Source organism: Protopterus annectens, chromosome 9.part0, assembly GCF_019279795.1.
Source record: "Protopterus annectens isolate FY-2018-M chromosome 9.part0, PAN1.0, whole genome shotgun sequence".
NCBI lineage: Eukaryota > Metazoa > Chordata > Ceratodontiformes > Protopteridae > Protopterus > Protopterus annectens.
The window spans coordinates 1,907,509,928-1,907,531,239 of record NC_056743.1 but is presented as its reverse complement, the minus strand read 5'-3'; the positions used below and the strand labels follow the sequence as shown (position 1 = coordinate 1,907,531,239).

The 21,312-nt window shown below is 38.6% G+C and overlaps 1 protein-coding gene across 3 annotated transcripts in view; it reads left to right on the top strand.

Moving 5' to 3' along the window:
* Positions 1–8,990, top strand: part of LOC122812315 (breast cancer anti-estrogen resistance protein 3 homolog) — a 697,444-nt gene extending 688,454 nt beyond the window's left edge. For all 3 annotated transcript variants that reach the window (XM_044084719.1, XM_044084717.1, XM_044084716.1), the window contains exon 10: positions 6,932–8,990. In XM_044084719.1, coding sequence (XP_043940654.1) covers positions 6,932–7,104 — 173 coding nt within the window. In that variant the 3' untranslated portion in view covers positions 7,105–8,990. The remainder of the gene's footprint in view (positions 1–6,931) is intronic.
* Positions 8,991–21,312: the final 12,322 nt, after the last annotated feature.

Here is a 21,312-nt window from a genome sequence, read left to right as displayed (position 1 = left end):
TCCACTATTGTACCCATTGCCATATAATATAGGTACCAATGATCTGTATACCATGTCTGACCCTGCCTCACTTATTCAGTGCAGCTAACTCCACTATTGTACCCATTGCCGTATAATATAGGTACCAATGATCTGTATACCATGTCTGACCCTGCCTCACTTATTCAGTGCAGCTAACTCCACTATTGTACCCATTGCCATATAATATAGTTACCAATGATCTGTATCCCATGTCTGACCCTGCCTCACTTATTCAGTGCAGCTAACTCCACTATTGTACCCATTGCCATATAATATAGGTACCAATGATCTGTATACCATGTCTGACCCTGCCTCACTTATTCAGTGCAGCTAACTCCACTATTGTACCCATTGCCATATAATATAGTTACCAATGATCTGTATACCATGTCTGACCCTGCCTCACTTATTCAGTGCAGCTAACTCCACTATTGTACCCATTGCCATATAATATAGTTACCAATGATCTGTATACCATGTCTGACCCTGCCTCACTTATTCAGTGCAGCTAACTCCACTATTGTACCCATTGCTGTATAATATAGGTACCAATGATCTGTATACCATGTCTGACCCTGCCTCACTTATTCAGTGCAGCTAACTCCACTATTCTACCCATTGCCGTATAATATAGTTACCAATGATCTGTATACCATGTCTGACCCTGCCTCACTTATTCAGTGCAGCTAACTCCACTATTGTACCCATTGCCATATAATATAGTTACCAGTGATCTGTATACCATGTCTGACCCTGCCTCACTTATTCAGTGCAGCTAACTCCACTATTGTACCCATTGCCATATAATATAGTTACCAGTGATCTGTATACCATGTCTGACCCTGCCTCACTTATTCAGTGCAGCTAACTCCACTATTGTACCCATTGCTGTATAATATAGTTACCAGTGATCTGTATACCATGTCTGACCCTGCCTCACTTATTCAGTGCAGCTAACTCCACTATTGTACCCATTGCTGTATAATATAGTTACCAATGATCTGTATACCATGTCTGACCCTGCCCCACTTATTCATTGCAGCTAACTCCACTATTGTACCCATTGCCGTATAATATAGTTACCAATGATCTGTATACCATGTCTGACCCTGCCCCACTTATTCAGTGCAGCTAACTCCACTATTGTACCCATTGCTGTATAATATAGTTACCAATGATCTGTATACCATGTCTGACCCTGCCCCACTTATTCAGTGCAGCTAACTCCACTATTGTACCCATTGCTGTATAATATAGTTACCAATGATCTGTATACCATGTCTGACCCTGCCTCACTTATTCAGTGCAGCTAACTCCACTATTGTACCCATTGCCATATAATCTAGGTACCAATGATCTGTTTACCATGTCTGACCCTGCCTCACTTATTCAGTGCAGCTAACTCCACTATTGTACCCATTGCTGTATAATATAGTTACCAATGATCTGTATACCATGTCTGACCCTGCCTCACTTATTCAGTGCAGCTAACTCCACTATTGTACCCATTTCCATATAATCTAGGTACCAATGATCTGTATACCATGTCTGACCCTGCCTCACTTATTCAGTGCAGCTAACTCCACTATTGTACCCATTGCTGTATAATATAGTTACCAATGATCTGTATACCATGTCTGACCCTGCCCCACTTATTCATTGCAGCTAACTCCACTATTGTACCCATTGCCATATAATATAGTTACCAATGATCTGTATACCATGTCTGACCCTGCCCCACTTATTCAGTGCAGCTAACTCCACTATTGTACCCATTGCCATATAATATAGTTACCAATGATCTGTATACCATGTCTGACCCTGCCCCACTTATTCAGTGCAGCTAACTCCACTATTGTACCCATTGCTGTATAATATAGTTACCAATGATCTGTATACCATGTCTGACCCTGCCTCACTTATTCAGTGCAGCTAACTCCACTATTGTACCCATTGCCATATAATCTAGGTACCAATGATCTGTATACCATGTCTGACCCTGCCTCACTTATTCAGTGCAGCTAACTCCACTATTGTAGCCATTGCTGTATAATATAGTTACCAATGATCTGTATACCATGTCTGACCCTGCCTCACTTATTCAGTGCAGCTAACTCCACTATTGTACCCATTGCCATATAATCTAGGTACCAATGATCTGTATACCATGTCTGACCCTGCCTCACTTATTCAGTGCAGCTAACTCCACTATTGTACCCATTGCTGTATAATATAGTTACCAATGATCTGTGTACCATGTCTGACCCTGCCTCACTTATTCTGTGCAGCTAACTCCACTATTGTACCCATTGCCGTATAATCTAGGTACCAATGATCTGTATACCATGTCTGACCCTGCCCCACTTATTCAGTGCAGCTAACTCCACTATTGTACCCATTGTCGTATAATATAGTTACCAATGATCTGTATACCATGTCTGACCCTGCCTCACTTATTCAGTGCAGCTAACTCCACTATTGTTTGCTTTTCCCTATCCATTAATGAGCTGCAAGCCAAGATCTAGGACTTATACTCATCTGTCAAACTTTGGCTACAACAGCATAACCTAATGCTCAGTGATAAAGTAGATAAATGTGCTGTTCCTTCCTAGATCTGGTCCTGTCACACAAACTATTTTTCCATTACCTCTTCCAACAATATTATTATCCTGGATATTGTCCCAAATACTAAACTTTGAGTTACCATGGACAGGAAATTTAAATATGATCTATGTATATCCAGTATCACTAAGAAAAGTAAACAAAATCTAGGTGCCTTGTACATTTCTCTCAGAACAAGCCTGAAAAGCTACAGCTAATCCTTATCTGCTACCAAGCCTACTCTATACTACCCAGATCTACACTACGTTTCATAGTACTCCACAAGAAAATAGCAACATTGTCCGTCCATTCTCACCACTGCATTGTTCTACATAAAAATGAGCAGATAGAATTTCCCAGCTATCTTCATTATACCCAGCTGAAGGTAGCCCACTGTATTCTACACCAGCCATCCAAATGTCCTTCACTAATTTCACTGATGAAGTGGTTCTGTCCCACATGAGAACTCCACAGATACCTTAACACACGAGCTGAAGCCTTGCACTCATGGCATGTGACCAAACTCTCTAACTAGATGCCATCTGCCTTCAGACAACCTCAAACTCGTAGCATTTTCCCAAAAAATGTCCACACTTATCCCCTTAACTCTAAAATCTGCCCCTTTCTTCCTCTCCTGGATAACCAGTTGTTCCCCACTCCTACTTTTTCTTCACTCAAACCACAGAGTATCTCCTTTCATCAGTAGCTTTAGAATTTTGCTCTTTTCATAACTGTTGACATGAACCTTAACTTAATAACAGCACAGCCTCCTCGTCTGATTTAATACTCAGTCCTCTAGATTTTTACACATTTTTACTAATTTTGAGCTCTGTCAACATTTAACTCTTGATCTTTTTCAGCGTTTATACTCCAGTACTAACTGTTCTACATCTGGCTTCCTTTAACTACTTCCTACTTTACTGCAATCCCTTTTTTCTAGTTTTCCTTCCTTGAAAACTGCTACTTTTCACACACAGCTAGTCAATGTTTAGTCTGTAATCACTATACTTCAAATATTGTTTGTGCTCACAAAGTGTTTGCTACAATCTCTTTGTAAGTTTTTCTCTCGACGAGTGTGTTTTGGAGCTTCTTTTCCTGGGTCTCCACTGAAAAAGGTTCTTGGATGACCCATTTGGACCTTACAGCTAGCCATATGCAAATGTATAAGTTGATAAACCAATAGGAATTGTTGAACCTGAGGCTGCACTATAATACAAAGGTGCATCAGAACAGTATGAGAATTCAGAGTAATTTCGAACAAAAAAAGCAATTACAGAATGCAAGCCATCATAGTGTGGATGGTCTGAGATGGAACAAAACCAAAAACCTGTATTGGGGTTACAGGCTAGATATGGAAAAGACTTGGTCTTACTAGCTAGATAGATGAACAGTCTGTGCAGTTCTACCCATGATTCTCATGTCTGTAAAGACAGATAGCTGCACATAAAGGATAAATGGGGTTCTTTATTAATGAACAAGTTGATCTGTGACATGTTAGCTGTTCTATGTTTTAGTAAGCAGTGACTACCTCATAAATATAAGACCATTTATATTGTTAGCATATCTTTAAGAATTGTAGTACATGGTTGCCATTAGGGAATGCATACTACATGTTCCCCTCATCAGTACTTCTCACTCACAGTAATGGTTTTATGGAACTCATCATGCAACAGCAGTAATCATAAATGTTACAACCAGGATAATATGCCCTCTTTTACATTTTTGGCCATCTCTGACCAGACCACCAAGCTCCTCCATTCCCTTAGACTCATTCATACCTTTACTACCTGACCAGCTTTACAAAGTTCTGTCCTGTTTCCCTAATATCTACCTTTTTGATCACCATTCCAATTATCTACCATTTATCAACAAAAGTATTATACTGAGTGATAGAATCAGAGGCAGATTGCAATGGGGGTGACTTGGGCAGCTGTCTTGGGCCTACAATGGCAGGCAGGGTCCATGGTCAGCTTAACAGGATAATTTTTATTTTTAAAACGTTTTGCTATATTCAGCACTGCTCAGCCTTTTTTGGCAAGGTTATGTACCAAACATAACAGTTTATGTAAACATGCATTTATTTGTAGTTTAAAATAAAAATAAAAAAAAAATTCCCAAATCATTCAAAGATAGACACTATATCTACCTTTGTATACTCCTATTTGTGCGTGTTCTGCATGGGCTGATTGCGGTGATCACTGCAGTGTGCTTTATCTAGTAAAACTACATGGCCTGCACCAGTCCTATGTAAAGCACTGCAGCTTTCTGTTTATTATCTTTCCAAGATTTACTGGACAGCAGCTAACAGCTCACAAATATTGAATAGTACAGTGGAGAGGTGGACTCCTGGTTTGAAAGTGCAACAGTGGGTCATGGTACCATGAGGTGGTCAGTAACTTTTTTAATATCTTGACAGGCAAACCAATATGGCATTGAGAATTGCACCCATGAAATTAGACGGTTGTGTGGCTTCAGATGAAAGCAAACTGTCATTCACTCAGACTTGCATTTGTGTGAAATAAATTGGAATATTGTATTATCTAGTGACTGTGAAAGAAAATTCAAACTGTCCCTGATTTTTGATTTCTGATGGTTACCCTGTGTAGAGTGACGAAAAGCGTGTTGTTATAAAATAAACTTTCGTACATTTAAGAGTTCTGTCTGCAGCTGTTAGAATTCCTTTTACTAGTTTTTCTCATAGTATTGCCTTTATTCAACTGTTTGTCCTTTTAAAGTCTGCCTTTTCAAAACTGATGCACATTTGCATGAAATAAGTTGGAATATTTATGATCTAGCTGTGTGTGAGAAACAAAGCTGAAACTGTCCCCAGTTTCACTGAATGTCCCTGGTTTGCCTCATATTTTTGATATGGGTCTCATAAAAATGTGTGGTTTTCTGGAAAATCATTGAGGATTGCAGTCATTAAATAATAACAGGTATTTGAGTTCTTAAACTTCAAACCCTTCAGAAAATGCTTGCCAATGAAACCACATTGTTCTAGCAACTTTTTAAGTATACATTATTTTTGGCTTTATCCCTGACTTTCGAGCATTTAGTGGTTTTGTTTTAATTACTGTCAGATGAATTACACTTGGAAAAAAAGCTGCTATAACTGGTGGTGGGAGTGGGGCATTTTGTGGATGAAAGTAACTTTATCTTCTGTCTTTTGCTCCGTTAACAGTCTGACGTTGCACAACTACTGTATATTTGTTTGAAAGACATTATGACTACTGTTTATGTGAAACAAAAGCTGAAATTACAGAGCTGTCCTTGATTTTGCAGAATGCCCAGATTTTGCTTTCTAATTTTAGTCTGTTCCTCATAAAACTTTTGGTTTTCTGGCAATCAGTGAGGACTGCAATCACTAAATAATGACAGACATTTGAGTTTCAAACGTCATATCTTTCAGAAAATGCATGTCAGTGCAACAACTGTTATTCTTACATGTTTATAAGTATATGATAGTAGTATTTAGCATCTAACTCTGATTCTGTGCATTTGCTCCTTATTCTTCTTTGGCTTTGTTCCTGATTTTTATGCTAAGAGGTTGAGAAGTATTTTAAATCACAATGATATGAGGTGTAGACAGAAAAGTAGCTATAACTGGTAGATGGGAATTGGGGATTATATGTTGTTGAAAATAACTTCTTGTTTTTTCAGTTTAAATAGACTAGCTTTGCAGGACTAGTGTACACTTTGGTGAAGTAAATTAGAATAGTGTGTTGTGTGAAACAGGTGTGAAATGCATTATTATGTCCTTAATTACTTATGTATTTATACCACAATCCCACATCTGAGGTGCACACTGTCAATAATGGGGCTATAATTGCAATATACAAGGTATGTCTGTGGATGAGAATTGCTAACCATGGTTGTCATGATCATCTTAAATACTCATTAGTCTGACTTTGCAGGACTTGTCTGCATTTATGTAAAGCAGTCTGATAACTATTTCTTTACCATAGCAAGACATTTGTGGTGTACACAGTCAAGTGGCTGCAATTGATGACTACAGACATTGGTGAATTATAATGAAAGTAGTCCAAATGATCTGAAGTCGGGAAGGTGAATTCAAAAGAACATGAGCATTTATGCATGGTCCAAATAATTAATTAATACAAGAAATAACTGTCTGTCTTTGTGTGTGTGCATGCGTGTATTGCACATGCATGCATGTGTGTGTGTGTGTGTGGGCAGGGTGACAGGGACCTATGGTTTGAAAATTGTCCAATGCTTAAGGTAAACTAAAATTGCCACTGCGTAGACTATACTCAGAGTTGTGTATCACTGTTTTCTCTTTCTCTTGTAGACTTCCAGCCCAGCCATGAGCTGCTTGAAGTGTTCAGGTCTGAGTTTGCACTGAGGTTGTTCTGGGGGAGCAGAGGTGCAGAGGCAGATCAGGAGCAACGATACAAGAAATTTGATCAGGTTCTCACTGTGCTGTCGAAAAAATTGGAGCCTGAGCTGCAGACAGAGTTGTGAACCTTGAAAGAACTGCAAATAAACTGTAACTAACTTTTCTGTGATCCCGAATCTAGCGTCTATAATACACAGAATTACCATCCCAAGATACCCTGACACTAGGCCATATAAAAAGTATGGTGTGACATTCAGACAATCACAATGATGGCTGGAGCAACCCTATGACATGCGAGAAGACTGAGGGATCATAGCTTGCCTTATACCTAAAGTGAGCGTGATTTATGGCTCAATTACTGGCTCTTCAGAGATCCCCATGAACTTTATTCAACCCAGTGCTTTTATAATCCCTTTTAATGACTTACAGCAAACTGCAGTTATATTCAATGTGAAATAAATTGTAATTATCAACGGTATTACAGCAAACCTGTTCTGGTGAAGATTCTTTTTATTTTTTAATATTTAAAATTCCAATTGCTTTCATGTGACCTTAGTCAATTGCTGTATAGTTTACATTTTATCTGATTATACTAGTCTACACATTTCCAGTAAAACTCAGTCTGTAAACTTCTAACCATCTTCTCAGATCATCTGTTTATATTTTTGACAAGTGAGTGGCAATGCATTTTAGTGTATTTTTGTTTATTGTCAGTTATTTATGCTGTTGAGAAAGTCATGCAATGCACATTACAATGTCTGTTGCTCTGCAGATGGATCAGTGATAAACTGTAACTTATATTTCTAGAAGTTTCTTAGCAGCTACCAGTAAGACATTTTATGTGTAGTTCACATGACTCTGTATCATATATCCTGTAGGTATAATCTTGCATCTGTCTTCAACGTGTAGGTGTAATCCTACACTCGTGTACTCCTTGGATGTAATTTTCTTCCCATCTGTACCATTGCATGCAATCATGCTTTCAGTTGTACCGTGTGAGCATATTCTATACATGGTAGGTATAATAACACCTCCTGTCTTCCCAGTATGAGTACAGTGCTCTGTGTATACCCTGCAGATCTAATCTTGCATCCATATACACTGTGTGATATAGTCATACATCCACGTGTACCCTGTGGGTGTAATCCTATACACATCTGCACTGTATGATGCAATTTTACATCCACATGTGTCCTGTGGGTTTAATCCTCTATCCATCTGCACAGTGTGATGTAATCCTACAGCTATATGTAGTTTGTGGGTCTATTTGTGGATGAAAGTAACTTTACCCTCTAGTGATCTGCTCAGTTAACAATATGGCTTTGCACAACTTGTGTGCATTTCTGTGCCACAAGTTGTAATACTTGTGGCTACTGTTTATGTGAAATAAATCTGAAATTACACAACTGTGAGTTGGCCCTGATTTTGATTCTGTCTGTACCTTATGGGGATAATTCAGCATCTATCTGTACCTTCTGGGTGTAATACCACATCTACTTGTACACTATTATGTAATTCTACATCCATTTACTTTGTGTACGTATTCCCACATCCATGTGTACCATGTGGGTATAATCCTATATTTGTCTGTTCCCTGCCAGCATAATCCTACAGCCATGTCAATGCTACTACACATTCACCTGTACATTCTGGGTGTAGTCCCACATCTACTCGTAGCCTATGATGTAACTCTACAGCTTTCTGCAGTTTGTGTGGGCAATCCACATTTACATGCACTCTGTAGGTGTAATCCCCAGCCACTTCTACCCTGTGGGTGTAATCCTACATCCACATGTTCTCTGTAGGTATAATCCTACATTTCTCCATTCCCTATATGTGTAGTCCTACAGCCATCTGTACCCAGTGGGTGCAATTCTGTTTGAGCAGTTACTATGTGTATATAATCTACTTGTACATTATATGTATAACCTGCATTTATGTCCTCCGAAGGCTTCTGTTGTGGTGCTAGAGAGTTAAACAACTTAATAAATAAAGGTATTTGTGATCCATATGCCTTTTTGTATTTTGTTCTAGTACCGTTTTCTTATTAAGTTTGTTAGTTATAATCCTCCACCTGTCTCTTCCCTGGGGGTGTAATCCTGTATCCTTCTGTAGCCAGTGGGTGTAATTCTACTGCCACCTTTGCCCTGTAGGTTTAACTCCATTTCACTGTGTACCCTGTGAGTATAATCCTTCATCCGTCTGTACCCTCTGGGTTTACTTCTACTGCCACCTCTACCCTGTAGGTTTAACTCCATTTCACTGTGTAGCCTGTGAATATAATCTTGTATCTTTCTGTATGCTCTGGGTGTAATTCTACATTAATCTGTACCTTGTCTATGTAATCCTACACCCACACATGCACTGATAATGTACAGCTACATCTGTGGGTATAATTTAATTTCACTGTTCACCCTGTGAGTATAATCCTGCATCCTTCTGTTCCCCATGGATGTAATTCTATGTCTGTCTGTATATTATCTATTTAATCCTATATCCACATTTATCCTGTGGGGATAATTCTACATTTATCTATACTCTGAAAGTATAATCTTATATTAATCTGCAGCACATTATATAATCTTACACCAATATATACTTGGTGAGTATAATTTTATAGCCATCTCTACCATGATGTAACATAATCTTGCACCCATATATATTCAATCAGTATAACTTTATATTCATCTGCACTGCGTGATGTAATCTTACATCCAAATATACCCTGTGTGCAAAAGTTTATAGATATCTCTACTATTTTTTATTTAATTTATTTAACATTTGTTTACTGGGAAATTCCGATTTCGAACGAGCCAATTTTCAGCGAAGGCCTAAGGAGAAATGCTCCAGATGCATGTCTTTGTAACATGGGAGGAAACTAGAGCATCTGAAGGAAACCCACACAAATGCAGGGAGGGCATACAGACTGTAAACAGAAGGCACCCCAGCTGAGAATCGAACTGGAGAACCTCTTGCTGTGAGGTGGCAATGCAAACCACTGCACCACTGTCCCTTCCAATATATATATATATATGTGCCATATGAGTAAAACTCTTTATACATTTGTACTTTGAGTGTAATCACACAGCTAGATCTACCATATGACACAATTCTATATCCTTCTGTACTTTGTGTGCTTAATCCCACATCCACATGTGTCCTGTGGATATAGTCCTACATCTATCCCTGTTAGTGTACTCCTGCCGCAAGGTGTAATATGTGGGTATAATTCTGTTCCATCCTGTCCCCAGTGACTATAATCCAACATCCTTCTCTATCTTATGGATGTAATTCTACATCCAACTGTACTTTGTTTATGAAATCCCTTATCCATGTGTGCCCTGAGGGAATACTCCTATGTCCTCTTATAACCTGTGAGTACAGTCCTGCATCCTGCTATAACCTGTGTGTATAATCCTACCTCCTCCTATAACCTGTGTGTATAATCCTACCTTGTCCTATAACCTATGGGTATAACCCTACCTTGTCCTATAACCTGTGTGTATAATCCTACCTTGTCCTATAACCCATGGACATAATCCTACATCCTCCTATAACCTATGAGTATAACTCTACCACCTCATATAACCTGTGGATACAATCCTACATCCTCCTATTACTTGTGGGTATAATCCTGCTATAACATGTGTATAATCCTACCTTTCCCTGTAACCCATGGGTGTTATCCTACCTCCTCTTATAACCCATGGGTATAGTCCTACCTCACCCTATAACCCATGGGTATAATCCTACTTCCTCCTATAACCTGTGGGTATAATCTTACCTCCTCCTATAACCCATGGGTATAATCCTACCTTTTTGTATAACCTGTGGTTATAATCTTATATCTATCTGTACCCTGGGGGCATACTCCTACAGCCACCTCTTACCCTTTGAATATATTCACACATCCTTCTGTACCCCAACAGATGTAATTCTACATTCATATGTATGGGGAGTGTGTGTGTGTGTGTGTGTGTGTGTGTGTGTGTGTGTGTGTGTGTGTGTGTGTGTGTGTGTGTGTGTTGTTTCCTTGTGGGTGTAAGCCTACTGCCACCTCTACCCTGTAGGTTTAACTCCATTTCACTGTGTACCCTGTGAATATAATCTTGTATCTTTCTGTACACAGTGGGTGTAATTCTACATTCATCTCTGCCCTGCCTATGTAATCCTATACCCACACATGCACTGATAATGTACAGCTATATCTGTGGGTTTAATTTCATTTCACTGTGTACCCTGTGAGTATAATCCTGCATCCTTGTGTGTGTGTGTGATCTCAAGTCTACATGTACCTAGTGGGTATAATCCTATAGTTGTCTGTAATCAGAGTGCAAGTCTACACAAATGTCTACATTTGGATGTAATTGCCCATTCACGTGTACCCTGTGAACATGCTTTACTGTTCATCTTTGTGGTATGTATAATTCTACATCTATGTGTAGTTTGTAATTGTAGTCTCACAGCCATCTCTACCTTGTGAGCTCAAATGTACATAAATCTATACCCCCATAGATTAAATCCTATATCCACCTGTGCCCTTTGGATGTAAACCTTCATCTACCTGTACCCTATGAGTGTAATCATTTGTTCATGTTTATAGTGTGGGAATAAATGTAAGTGCATCTACACCACATGGGTTTAATCTTTCATCTGTCTGTACCACTGGGTAATTCCATAACCAGCTGTCTACTTCAAGTGTAATCCTTCATCCAGTTCTCCCCTATATGTATAATCATATGCTAGTCTATAAACTGTGAGTGTAATCCTTCATCCAGCTGTACCCGATATATATATAATCATATACTGTTCTGTGCACTGTGGGTGTAAGCCTACACCTGTCTGTACCCTGTAGGAGTAACCATACATCAATAGTCGCCTGTTAGTATCATACCACAAACTAAATGCAGTTTCTTCTTGGTATAATCTCACATGCTTCTTTACCTTTTAGGTATAATCCTACATCCTTCTTTACTCTCTATGTTTAATGTTGCATCCTGCTGTACACTGCAGGTGCAGTCATACCCATCCGTACACTGGGTACAGTCATGCATCCTCCTATATCCTGGGGGTGCAGTCATGCATCCCTCTGTGCACCATGGATGCAGAGATGCATCCCTCTGTACACTGTGGGTGCAGTCATGCATCCCTCTGTACATGGTGGGTGTAGTCATGAATCCCCCTGTACACCTCAAGTGCAGTCATGCATTCCTCTCTACAATGTAAATGCAGTCATGCATTCCTCTGTACACTGTGGGTGCAGTCATGCATTCCTCTGTACACTGTGGGTGCAGTCATGCATCCCTGTGTACACTGCAGGTGCAGTCATGCATCCCTCTGTACACCATAGGTGCAGTAATGCATCCCTCTGTACACCCTAGCTGCAGTCATGCATCCCTCTGTACACTGCAAGTGCAGTCATGCATCCCTCTGTACACAAGTGCAGAACATCCCTCTGTACACCTCAAGTGCAGTCATGCATCCCTCTGTACACCTCAAGTGCAGTCATGCATTTTTCTGTGCATCATGGGTACAGTCATACATCCCTCTGTACACCATGGGTGCAGACATGCATCCCTCTCTACACCGTGGGTGGACACATGCATCCCCCTGTACACTGTGTGTGCAGATGTGCATTCCTCTGTACACCTTGGGTGCAGATGTGCATCCCTCTGTACACCATGGGTGCAGACATGCATTCCTCTATACACCATGGGTGCAGACATGCATCCCTCTGTACACCGTGGGTGCAGACCTGCATCCCTCTGTACACTGTGGGTGCAGACATGCATCCCTCTGTACACTGTGGGTGCAGACATGCATCCCTCTGTACACTGTGGGTGCAGACATGCATCCCTCTGTACACTGTGGGTGCAGACATGCATCCCTCTGTACACTGTGGGTGCAGACATGCATCCCTCTGTACACTGTGGGTGCAGACATGCATCCCTCTGTACACTGTGGGTGCAGACATGCATCCCTCTGTACACTGTGGGTGTAGTACATCCCTCTGTACACCTCGAGTGCAGACATGCATCCCTCTGTATACTCTGGGTGCAGTCATGCATCCCTCTTTAGACTATGGGTGCAGATATGCATCCGTCTGTAAACCATAGGTGAAGCTGTGCATCCTCTGTATACCATTGGTGCAGTCATGCATCCCTCTGTACACCGTGGGTGCAGTCATGCATCCCTCTGTACACTGTGGGTGCAGTACATCCCTCTGTACACCATAGGTGCAGTCATGCATCCCTCTGTACATCCATGGGTACAGTCATGCATTCTTCTGTACACCATGGGTGCAGAGATGCATCCCTCTATACTGTGGGTGCAGTCATGCATCCTTTTGTACACTTTGGGTGCAGTCATGCATCCATCTATCTGTACCATGTCAGTATAATCCTACATTCTTTTTGCCTGTATGTTTTACATTGAATTAATATGTGCCCTGTGGTCATGTATTTTTCTGTACTGTGTAGTCATAATTCTAAATTCATCTGTATTGTGAGACTGCACACCTACCTTACCCTGCACTTATTGGCTGTAATCTTACATCTAACTGTACCCTGTGGGTGCAGTTATAGATCCATCTGTACCTCATGAATATCTGTACAGAGTATAATCCTACATAAAGATACATTTTGCTGTGGGTATAATCTAACTTCCTTCTGTACCTTTGGATATAATCCTGCAGTCTTCCTTGCTCTGTGTGTGTAATGCTAAATCCTCACACATTCTTTGTACTGTGTTGATGTAATCCCAATGTAGGTGTAATCACACATCTGTACCATGTGGACATAGTACCGCATTCATCTGTTGCCTGTGGATGAGATGCAGCATTTTTTTGTACCCTCTGAGTAAATTAGTCCATTTATATTTTTAATTCTTCCATCAGCAAAGTATGTGACAAGTGGGCAGAGTGTTTGACAAATTATCAGATCTGAAAATGGAAGCACTGAACACAGTGGAATCAAATGCTACAGTGTTTATGTCAGTTTCCTACAGAGTGCCACTAATGATTTTACATTCCACTGGATAGCATGTAAAGTTGTCTTCACCTGTAGTAGAAAAGTTCTTCTAGAACTAAAATGTGTAATGTACCTCATATGAATTTTGAGAGGCATACCTTCATCTGTCTGTGTCCTGGAGTGGGGTGGGGTTGTTATCTTACATCCATTTGTAAGTCGTATGCAATTTTGTATTCAAATGCACAATGTTTGTATAATAATAGATCCTTTTGTACACTGTGGGGTAAAATCTTGCATCCTTCTGTAACCTCTGGGTATAATACTGCATCCATCTGTACAGTGCAAGTACAATCCACCATCTGTCTATGCCCCATGGGTAAAATCCTGTATCCAACTGCACCCTGTGAAGTTAGTCATACATTCATCTCCACCTTGTGTGGTATAGCCTTAACATCCATCTTTAATCTGTGGGTTTAGTCTAAATCCTTCTCTACTCTGTGGGAATAATTCTGTATCTGTCTGTACTTATTGGGTGTAATTCTACATTTACCTGTTCACTGTGAGTGTATTCTGACACCCATCTCCACAATGTGAGTGTAATCCTGTATTCGTTTGTATCCTGTTTGTTTAATCCTACACCCGTGTGTGCCTTATGGCTGATGGCTTAGTTGGACTTAAATGGCACAAGTGAGAAGTGAGTTGGATTTCTTCATTGATGGCTGCATTAGCTTAATGTTATCTTTTTATTTTCTTTATTTGTTGACCATGTAAGTGAGCTTGTTTGCATACCTTGGGCTCTTTCCAACCTCAGGGCAACAGGTTCGATTCTCATATGGGCTAACTGGTTAGGCTTAAAATGGCCCACAGGGGCAGTTAGCCTAGTACTAATCTATGGACCTATGGAACAAGGGTGAGGGGGAATGCATTATACATGGACAGTTTTAGAGTGGACAGTCAAACAACATGTTTTTGGAATGTGTGAGGAAACCCATGGAGACATGTGCGAATCATAAAAAACTCCACCCAGATAGTGACTAGAGGTCTGGACTGAACCCTGTCTGGACCATGGGGCTGTGAGGCCAGAGACCTTCTCTATTAAGGGACGTTGTTATCTATCTGCTGTACATAACTCACTTTGGAAAGTGACTGCCTAGATAATTGTTTCCTCCAACTGGGTTGAACAACGTTAGGGTTAGGGGGTTGGGGTTAGGGATTAGGGTTAGGGTTATGGGAATAGTGTCCATTCAGGAGGGCTCGGTTAAGTGCAGAGACCCTCCTCAACACTTGCGCCCCTTCGATGCGAGAAACATACCATCAGCTGCGCGCTTAACTAGCGTCGGTTTGCAAACGGCGGGGTCAACCGTGCGCAGATTTTGTTTTTGAATTTTCCCTATTTTCATGTGAGAAACTCAGAGCTTCAAGTCTGACACTGCCAGATTGGGCTGTTTTGAAGCTAGCCAAGTCAGATCATGCAGATTCAAGGAGGTTTGCAAGGTTTACTCATGGCAGAGCTGAAAAGGTTGTATTTCCCCTTTCGGTTTCTTAGGGTCAGGGAAAAGGTCAGTGTGAGTATAGTTAATTGGTGAAACAAACAAGAAACTAAAACCAAATAAGCAAATAAGACCACAGGCACCTTGCTCCAGCTGACGAGAATAAAACCACTTCACCAAACGGCTTAAGCAAGCCAATAAAAAATTTGTAAATTCTTTTCCTGAACGCAGTTTTATTATTTTGAAGCGTTTTCGCCATGCACACTGGCGTAGCTTCTTCAGAGAGTAATCAGTTAAAATAAACTCAGTCAGACATATATAAAGTAAGAAAGGAAGTGATGTCATGACAATTTTTTAAAAATCTACTAGTTACTAATAACAGTACAAAATATCAAAACAATAATATTTACTACTAGGAAACAAATTTTTGACACATGTCTTTAAATATAAAAGTCATCAAGCAGTTATTTCTTAAAAATAATTATATAAATAATTATAGCATACAAAAAGTATGTATCTGCCTTTAACTATTATATCAAACAGTGAAAGGTTTTCAAAGATATATATATGTATCTAAAAAATTATAATTAATAACCTAACCAGTGTAGAAGTACTACAAAATTTTCATTTTTGTTAAAATTAAGAATTAAGAAATTCTTTTAATATATAAGTGAAAAATAAAAAAGAAATTACAATTTATCGTAAATAACTTCTCATTTTCAGGACTGCTGTAATATTGCAATTCTCGTTCAAGCCAGGAAAATGAAAGGCATCAGTTCTAAGTTGCCATTCAAGCTCACAATTTTCGAGTAGCAATGGGGTAGGGCCACCTCTAAAAGATGTTTGTATTTGATCTATTGCCATGAATGAAAAACTATGACCAGGTTGGTCAATAATATGTTTAGCCAAGGCGTTGCTGTCATTCTTATTTTTTATTGCATACAGGTGTTCGTACATACGATCACGCAGTCTGCGATCAGTCTTTCCTATATAGAAAGAAGGACAGCAATTGCATAAGGCAACGTAAACTATAAATTTACTTTCACAATTCAGTGGGAATCTAATAACAAATTTTTTATCATGAATACTAAAGGTCTGACCCGATCTGACTTTGTAACACCTGTTACAAAAGCCACATGGGTACATACCCAACTTTTTATTAAAAAATTTTCTATTCGGACAATCCCTTTGTAAAAGTTCTTTTAAATTGGTGTTTCTTTTAAAAACAAATCTAGGAAATAAACCAAATTTTTCTGTTAATACAGGGTTACCCAAGATGAAATCCCAATTTTTCCGTATGATTGTAATGATGGCCCTTGAATCAAGGCTAAATGTAGTGATGTAACTCAAAGAAGAGTCAAAGACTGGTGTTGTACCTAAACCTTCAGTTTCATCAGTAATGATGTTATTAGAGTCATGTAAACTTACAAAAGTGGATTCATTTTCTACAGTGACATTATTCTTAGACAAGATGGCTTTGAAAAAACCACTAAGTCTCTTCGTATTTATTTCCCTAACCAACTCATCAAGTAGTTGGATTGGGTAGCCTCTATTAAAGAACATTTCTGATAACAAATCACATTCTCTTTGAAAACCTTCTAAAGTACTGCACATCTTTGCCGCTCTGACCAATTGGCCCTTGACAATAGCTCTCTTCTGTCTAAAGGGGTGGTAACTAGAGAAGTGCAAGAGAGAATTACAGTACGTTGGTTTTCTATAAATATTAGAGACAAAGTTCTGAGACTGATAATCCTTTGTTAATTTTACGTCTAAATAATCAATTTCAGAAGTAGAGAATTTATAAGTAAATTTTAAAAAATCCGTGGTGTTATTAATAATATTTACAAAATCATTCGCTGCTTTACTATCACCCCTGAATAACAAAAAAATGTCATCCAAATATCTAGTGTAAAATTGGACTGGTTCCATGAGGGATGGTGATGAAAATAAGAAATGCTTTTCCCAATACCCCATGAAGAAGTTAGCCACCGAAGCACCGCAAGGGGAGCCCATGGCAACTCCTTGTTTCTGTAAAAAGTACTTTTTATCAAAGATGAAATAATTCGAAGACAACACTAAGTCAAGAATCTCAGTGATTACGTCTATTTCAGTTCTTGGAGCTCCTAATTCTACGAGTAGAAGAGCAATCCACTCAAGAGCTTCCTGGTGGGGGATTGAGGTGTACAAGTCAACTACGTCAACAGTGAGAAAATTATCATCACTGTTGAAAGGTAGACAATTAATCCCCCTAAGGAAAGACCAAGAGTCTTTGCAAACTCCTGGTAGACGTTCCACATATTTAGACAAGAGTTTGTCAACTAACTTAGCACTGGGGTATGTCATGGAAGACCTTCCGTCAATTAAAGCCCTCATGGGTGGATTATTCAAGTCTTTATGTACCTTTGGTATGCCGAACATAACAGGAATCTTTGGTAATGTTATATCTATATAATTATAGGTGTCAAAATCAATTTTATTTTCGAGAAATAAATCTCGAAAATACCCTCTCATTCTGTTATGCGCACCTTGTACTTCATTAATAGATGCTTCTACATAAGCTGGTGGTTCTAAAACAGAAAACATCTTCTCTTTGTATGTCTGGTTATCGAAAATAACCAGCCCTCCACCCTTATCAGGTTTAATAAGTCTTACTGAAGCATTACAAAGGTTATCTAATAATTCAATCTGTTCTTTTGAAGTATTAAAATCATAAGACGGCCCTCTCTTAGACCTGTCACTAAACATGTGTCTGAAATCTAACTCACACACTTGTTCAAATAGTAGTAAAGAAGGGTGCAAAGGTGGGTTAAAGACACTGGGCAACTTCAAAATAGAGGGAACAGATGGAATCATTTCATTATTAAAAAACAGTTTTAAATTAAGCTTCCTTACAAAGCATTTTAAATTAATAATTTCTTTCGAAATGTTCCCAAATTTACTCGGTACAAAAGTATACCCATGTGCCAAAAGTTCAACTAATTCAGTTGACAATGTGAGGTCTGTAAAATTATAAATCTTAAAGTCCCCTTCCTGGTTACAAATGATATTAGGAACTTCCCGGACGGGAACACAAACCAGCAAGTGTGAAGCTTCATTATTAGTTATTTCAATATGACTTGAATCAATCAATTCCAGTTCCGCCCCTTGTTGGACCGTTGGCGAGAGTTGCGCTTGTCTAAAAAATTTTTGTTACCATGATCATTCTGTTTAGGGTAATTTTTGACTACGTTGTTGTTATTATTAAGCCCTTTAATTCTGTTACTTCGTCTAGGGCCAGCTTCACCAATGTCATGAGACTCATCATCAAGGAAGGCATCAGTATTATCCCTAGATGAGTCATTAACAGAATCAAGTTGTCGTGCATTGAGATCAGTTGTATGTTTATTAGCATTTGAAACCTGAAGCTTAGGATAGGCACTACCATTTTGATACGCTTGCCTATCTCTAACAAGCTTTTTATTTTTGTTCAATTTCAATTTAACCAACAGAGCATCAATGCTAGTCAAAGTGCGGTCATAGTCAAATTTAAACATAGGAAAAATCAGGTCAGCTTTTAATTCTTTGTCCAATATTTCAATTTCAGTCAAAAGTTGACTAGCTTGATTATCATAATGTTTAATTATTAGTTGCAGCAATTGAATGCCTTGCATTTGAAAAAGATCTTTCAACTCGGTATAAAAAGTCAAGTTACTCAATAAACCTGATGGAGAAAATGAATTCCTTAAACCCTTCGGAATCAGGTTTTCATGAATGCATTGCTTAAAATAAACAGTTTCTAGTTGCAGTTTCTTCAGTTTCAAAACTTTACTGTCGAATAATTTAAGTTTATCAGCTAAAGAAACAGTATTTTCATCATTGCTTTCAGATGTGATGTTATCAGAGTTATGACTCGAAAAAAGAAATACATCCGTACTTCTCATCCATTCTGTGAAATTGGAAGTTTTACTTACATTACTACCAGCAGTAGAATTAGTAGCAACGTTATCAACTGGGTTAGGACGCTGAGCTTGAGGAATGGTATTCGAACTTCTACTCGAACCCAGAACTGCTTGACTAAAAGAACGCCCACTCGTACCAGATGTACTTGCTCCAAAATTAACCAAAGAGTCTGTTACTGGGCTAAGATTCCTGCCCATTTGGTTCGATAGGGCAAGTGATTGAGCTGCCGGTATAGGATCATCAGGCGAGACCAAAGAGGCGGCATTAGAAAAAGCCCTCGCTCTCGTTTCAACGGCTGTACCATTGCTGTTGACATCCTTCCTTTCAAAAGCTTCCAGTCTAGCATTCAGCTGGTCGAGCTTTGCAAACAGAGCGACCAGTGTAGTGGAAACTTTATTAACGAAATCCTAATTATCACCAATAGCGGTTGAAGTTGCAAACAATTGAGGAGTGCTGGGGCTATCAGGTCTGTCCGTGGCCATGTAGACAAACTAGTGAAACAAACAAGAAACTAAAACCAAATAAGCAAATAAGACCACAGGCACCTTGCTCCAGCTGACGAGAATAAAATCACTTCACCAAACGGCTTAAGCAAGCCAATAAAAAATTTGTAAATTCTTTTCCTGAATGCAGTTTTATTATTTTGAAGCGTTTTTGCCATGCACACTGGCGTAGCTTCTTCAGAGAGTAATCAGTTAAAATAAACTCAGTCAGACATATATAAAGTAAGAAAGGAAGTGATGTCATGACAATTTTTTAAAAACCTACTAGTTACTAATAACAGTACAAAATATCAAAACAATAATATTTACTACTAGGAAACAAATTTTTGACACATGTCTTTAAATATAAAAGTCATCAAGCAGTTATTTCTTAAAAATAATTATATAAATAATTATAGCATACAAAAAGTATGTATCTGCCTTTAACTATTATATCAAACAGTGAAAGGTTTTCAAAGAGATATATATGTATCTAAAAAATTATAATTAATAACCTAACCAGTGTAGAAGTACTACAAAATTTTCATTTTTGTTAAAATTAAGAATTAAGAAATTCTTTTAATATATAAAATGAAAATAAAAGTGAAAAATAAAAAAGAAATTACAATTTATCGTAAATAACTTCTCATTTTCAGGACTGCTGTAATATTGCAATTCTCGTTCAAGCCAGGAAAATGAAAGGCATCAGTTCTAAGTTGCCATTCAAGCTCACAATTTTCGAGAAGCAATGGGGTAGGGCCACCTCTAAAAGATGTTTGTATTTGATCTATTGATCTATTGCCAAAAGCATTTCTTATTTTCATCACCATCCCTCATGGAACCAGTCCAATTTTACACTAGATATTTGGATGACATTTTTTTGTTATTCAGGGGTGATAGTAAAGCAGCGAATGATTTTGTAAATATTATTAATAACACCACGGATTTTTTAAAATTTACTTATAAATTCTCTACTTCTGAAATTGATTATTTAGACGTAAAATTAACAAAGGATTATCAGTTTCAGAACTTTGTCTCTAATATTTATAGAAAACCAACGTACTGTAATTCTCTCTTGCACTTCTCTAGTTACCACCCCTTTAGACAGAAGAGAGCTATTGTCAAGGGCCAATTGGTCAGAGCGGCAAAGATGTGCAGTACTTTAGAAGGTTTTCAAAGAGAATGTGATTTGTTATCAGAAATGTTCTTTAATAGAGGCTATCCAATCCAACTACTTGATGAGTTGGTTAGGGAAATAAATACGAAGAGACTTAGTGGTTTTTTCAAAGCCATCTTGTCTAAGAATAATGTCACTGTAGAAAATGAATCCACTTTTGTAAGTTTACATGACTCTAATAACATCATTACTGATGAAACTGAAGGTTTAGGTACAACACCAGTCTTTGACTCTTCTTTGAGTTACATCACTACATTTAGCCTTGATTCAAGGGCCA